This window comes from Cebus imitator, unplaced genomic scaffold (assembly GCF_001604975.1).
Source record: "Cebus imitator isolate Cc_AM_T3 unplaced genomic scaffold, Cebus_imitator-1.0 Scaffold79, whole genome shotgun sequence".
NCBI lineage: Eukaryota > Metazoa > Chordata > Mammalia > Primates > Cebidae > Cebus > Cebus imitator.
This window is the reverse complement of record NW_016107394.1, coordinates 6,956,171-6,961,719: the sequence shown is the minus strand read 5'-3', so window position 1 is coordinate 6,961,719 and position 5,549 is coordinate 6,956,171. Positions and strand designations below refer to the sequence as shown.

Genomic DNA, 5,549 nt, shown 5'->3' with positions numbered 1-5,549 from the left:
AGCCACGCGGGGCAAAGCAGCAGCGCCGGCCGGCACAGCCGCACTGGCCGAAAGAGCTGCGCTGGCGACCGTGGAGCTCCTCCGCCCGGGAATTTCCTAGTTTGTGGGCAATAAAAACGCGGCGTCCACTCACCCTCTGCGCTTTCACTGGGAGCTGCAATCCTGAGCTGTTCCTAAATGGCCATCTTGGATCCTCCACCCAAGATTATTTTTAACATCATTAACCAGAAGAAATGTTTTTGATTCCCACTATTCATCCACATCTACCAACTAATCTACTTTGCTTGTATGAGTCTTTGTATATATAGTAGGCCCTTGACACTTGATGTTAATGGGTAAATGGACAGGGTTGTGAGAAAACTCAGCTCCTGAGTTGCCCTAGTGAAAGACCCATTATAAGAGTTTATTAGAAAATGGTAGGCCATGTTGACTCTTTCACCAAGGACTAGAATCTCTCTTTCTGTTCTCTAAAGAATACTACCTGTGCTGGAATGGAGCTCCCTCCATTCTCTATGGGGCTGTTTGTACCTGAACAGCTGATTATCTACTGAAGGATTTCTTATTTCTCCTTGCAGATTTTTTGGTTGCCAACTCATGATATGCGATATGTCAGGTCTGTGGCTCCTGGTTTTCAGCATGTGGACCGTTTTGTATCCATTGAAACCCTTGCTAAAAAAAATATCAGCATAATAAATGTTGACTACAAGAGGTTATTCCCTAATGGGTTAAGGTAAGTGTTTGACCACACCTCTCTTGGCACATATTGTCTTACACAAAATACACATTCTAACTAAACACTTAACTTCCCCTTTCGATCTCAGAATTTCTTTGTGGGCTTATCTTCTTTGAATCTCCTACTTTCTTTTTCCTACCCCTTCCTCCCTCCCTATCTATGCCAACAAACATTTATCAAGTGTTGAATATGTCCCTGGAACATAAACTTCAGCCTCTCTTGTGTGCTCTAATCTCTCACCATTCAGCACACTTTTTTTGTATGCTTGGCATTTCTGTTTTTATATGAAGGGCAGACGTTGAAAAGTCAGAACTCAAAACGTTGTTTATTTCCTCCTACCATTACCAGATGGATTGCAGTCCCTTGTAAATGACTTTGTGATCCAGATAGCCATATTTCTGGAAGGGATAATTAAGAATATAACAAAACCGTAATTTAAAAATGTAAAAATAGCTAAGCATGAGAAGAAACTAAAATTATTAACCACTGTATTTATAAAAATACAATTAGAGACAAATTTTCAGAATTCAAAGCACCTAGGAATAAAATGATAACTTTTCCAAGCTTATCTGTTATTAATCATGCTTAATTTAATCCATGTCTCCTTTGTCTTAGATTTAAGGTTAATTTTTTATATGATTCTAAATGCTTTAGAGACAAACTCTTTCTTGGGGAGGGAGGGAAGGAGATAGGTAGATAAATAAATAGATAATAGATTAGAAAGAGAGAGATAGATAGATAATAGATATCTAGAGTCTCCTTTGGATTTCATAAAAGGCTGTTGCATGCATCTTTGTTTCTGTTCCTGCTTTTTCTGCTTTTCTGGCCATAGGTTGATCATGATCATATAATAATGTCTTTTTTTCTTTTAGCATTGGAAAATTATATATGTTTTACTCTCTAATTCCCATTCAGAAGATTTTTCTTTACACAACTGCTCCTCTATTTTGAGCACATTTCTATTTTCTTCTACTTTTTTTCAAGTAGAAGATGGCTCTAGAATGATTTCATTCTCTCTTAATCCTGAGATTAATCTAGTAGTTGAAAAATAATTATGACTTCCATTTATTGAGCTATTAATATGTGTCAGGTTCTATATTTGCTAGACCTGGCCTACCCATCAACTACTCTGGTCACTTTGGACAAGTTTCTAATTGTCAGTTTTCTCCTTTGTAAATTAGAATAACAGTGATACCTACTCATGGAGTGGTTAAAAGGTTTCGTGAGATTTCTTGCCACTTGAACTGAGAGTGCCTTATAAATGCATTATTTTAATCAAAAGTATATGAGTACAGAGTTGCCCTCTGTTTTATTTGTGATGCTAGAAAGCTTTTAAATGTTTTAAAGAGATTTTTAAAATTTGTAGTATTTTTAGTTGACATCATAATTGTATATATTTATAGGGTAAAATGTGATGTTTTAATGTAAATATACAATGTGCAATGATTAAATCAAGCTAATTAACATGTATGTCACAACTTTTTCATGTTAAGACATTTCATATTTACTCTCAGCTATTTTGAAATATACATTATTATTGACTATAGTTATCCTGCTGTGCAATAGATCTCAAAACATTCCCTCTATCTAACTGAAACTTTATGCATTTTGACCAACACCTGCCCTCTCCCTCAACCCTTTGGTAACCAACATTCTACTCTTGGCAACCAACACTAGCCTTTGGTAACCAACATTCTACTCTCTTTTTCTATAAGTTTGACTTTTTTTTTTTTTTTTTTTTTTTTTTTTTTTTTTTTTTTTTTTTTTAATGACAGGGTCTTGCTCTGTCACCCAGGCTGAGATGCAGTGGCATGATCATGGCTTACTGTACCCTCCATCTCCTGGGCTTAAGCTATCCTCTCACCTCAACTTCTCAAGTAACTGGGACTACAGGCGCATGCCAACACTCTTGGCTAATTTTTAAATTCTGTGTAGAGGCGGGGTCTTACTCAAGCAATTCTCCCACCCCCACCTCCCAAATTGCTGGAATTATAGGTGTGAGTCACAGTACCCCACTGTAAGTTTGACTTTTTTGTATTCCACTCATAAGGGAGATCCATCTCCCACCTCCATCTCCCAATTCTCCCACCTCCACCTCCCAAAGTGCTGGAATTATAGATGTGAGTCACCATACCCCACTGTAAGTTTGACATTTTTGGATTCCACACATAAGGCCATGTCCTGAATGGCCTTTATTGTAATTTGGTATATTCCTTCTATACATAATCTGTTGAGAGTTTTTATCATGAAAGGGTGCTGAATTTTGTTAAATGCTTTTTCCACATCTATTGAGATGGTCATATGGCTTTTGTGTTTCATTCTGTTAATGCAGTGTGTCACATTTATTGATTTGCATATAACGAACCCTTCTTGTATCCCAGGGATAAATCCCACTTGATTATGGTGAATGTTTCTTTTATGGCACTGTTGAATTCAGTTTGTTAGTATTTTGTTGAGGATTTTTATATCTAAGTTCATCGGTGATATTGGCCTGTAATTTTATTTTCTTGTAGTGTCCTTATCTTGCTTTGGTATCAAGGTAATGCTTGCCTAGTAAAGTGAGTTTGGAAGTGTTCTCTCCACTTTAATTTTTTGAAAGAGTTTGATAAAGATTGATGTTAGTTCTTCAAGCGCTTGGTGGAATTCAGAAATAAAGCCATTATGTCCTGGGCTTTTGTTCGTTGGTAGACTTTGTATTACTTTTTGAGACTCCTTGTTATTGAACTTATAGTGTTTTTTTAAAAAAAACTTTAAATAAAAAAACTTATTGAGGTGAAATTCACATAACATAAAATTTTAAAGTGAACAATTCAGTGGCACCTAGTACATTTACACTGTTGCGCAACTGCCACCTTTAGTTCTAATACATTTTGATACTGGAAGTTTTTATTTTCTCTCTTTTTTCTTGATCGGTCTTGCTAGGGGTTTATGAATTTTATTAATCATTTCAAAACACTGAATTTTGGCTTTGTTATCTTTTTCCTATTGTGGCTTTACTTTCCAATTTCATTGATTTCTGCTCTTTATAATTTTCATCTTTCTACTGACTTCAGTTTTAATTTGCTGTTCTTGCTAATAGATGGCTTTTTCAGTGTAGAAAATTAGGTGACCTGTTTTAGATCTTCTTTCTAATGTAGACATTTAAAGCTATAAACTTACTTATTTTTTATTTTTATTTTTTGAGACAGGGTCTCACTCTGTCACTCAGTTTGGTGTTCAGTGGCATGATCTCGGCTCACTGCAACCTCTGGCGTGGGTCGCTGTGCCTGGCCTTAAAGCTATAAATTTACTGTAAGCATTGCTTTAATTTTCTCCCACAAATGATGTTAATATATTATTTCTTTGTTATCATCCAATTTAAAAACTTTTCTCATTTCTCATTTGACTCATGGATTACTTAGAAATGTATTGCTAACTTTTTAAACATTTGAGGATTATCTAGCTACTTTAGCTATTGATTTCTGATTTAAGCTTATTGTGACCAGAGAACAAACCTGTATAATTTCAACCCTTATAAATTTTATGGCTTAAATTTTAAACTTATTTAATGGCTCACCATATGGTTTACTTTGGTGAGCTTTCCATGTCCCCCTGAAAATTATGTGGCCTCTTCAGTTGTTGGGTTTAATATTCTATAAATGTCAATTAGTTCAAGTTGATTGATAGGCTTTTTGAAAATTTCATATTCATTTTTTCTTTCTTTTTCTATTGAGCTGATACAAAGGATTAGATTGCAGATCAAACATACACATATCAGATAACTTACCTACTGTCAAGATTTATCTTTAAGTTCAAGAATATAGCAGGCAATCAAGAGTCTCAGACAAAGCAAGGAGAGACATTGATTGTGGCTGTACAGGTATCTTCATTTATTGGACACATACTCTGTGGCCCAGAGTAATAGATGAGGCCCCCAAGTGAGTTTGTACAGGGTTAACTCACTCATGAGGAGAGCAGTTGAGTCATGAAACATCTCTATTTGATAGTCCCAGAGAGTTATCTAGTTTATGTATCATTCTCCAGGGACCCATGCCTCATAAATCTGTTCTATGTTTATTTACAAAATATGTAATAAAGAAATACTTAATCAGGAACATCCTTTTAAGAACATTATATATAAGGCCACTCTTCCTAGTAAATATTATTATTTTGTTTACTAAAGATCTAGTTATTGTGTTGAAGAGGAGACTTCTCAGACTTTTCAAGATCAAGACTTCTTCCTTCTTTCTTCTGGGAGAAACCTCCCCAATTAAAAAAAAAAACGAATGATTCCTTATACTGACATCTGTCAGTTACCAATATATATCCAATTGTATATATCTGTCAGTTACCAATATATATCCAGCTGTTAATGTATCCAACTGTAATTGTGATTGCTGATTTGTGTTTTTCTTTTTTCCTTCTTGTATTTTGAAACTGTTTTATTAGGTGCATTTGCACTTAGAATTATTAGATCTTGGTGAATTGGCCCCTTCATTATGAAATGTCTCCTGTTTAAGGTAATTAATCTTATCTAAAATTTACTTTTTCTTGTATTAATGTTGCTGCACTGGCCTTCTTATAATTTGTGTTTGCTTAATATGTCCTTTTCTATCCTTTAGCTTTCAACCACTTTGCATCTTTAAAGTACATCTTTTATCAACAAAATTTTGTCAGTTCTTTTATATCTAGTAGGACAATCTCTGACTTTTAATTGGAATTTTTGGTCCATTAATATTTAGTTCACATATTAATACAGTTGGGTTTACATTACCATCCTTTTTTTTTTTTTTTTTTTTTTTTTTTTTTTTTTTTTTTTTTTTTTTTTTTTTTTTTT

At 34.5% G+C, this 5,549-nt stretch overlaps 1 protein-coding gene across 1 annotated transcript in view; it reads left to right on the top strand.

The window, feature by feature from the left end:
• Positions 1 to 5,549, top strand: part of GDPD4 (glycerophosphodiester phosphodiesterase domain containing 4) — a 92,595-nt gene that overhangs the window by 72,163 nt on the left and 14,883 nt on the right. The window contains exon 13 of the mRNA XM_017533059.2: positions 576 to 730. Within this exon, the coding sequence (XP_017388548.1) occupies positions 576 to 730 (155 nt within the window). The remainder of the gene's footprint in view (positions 1 to 575; positions 731 to 5,549) is intronic.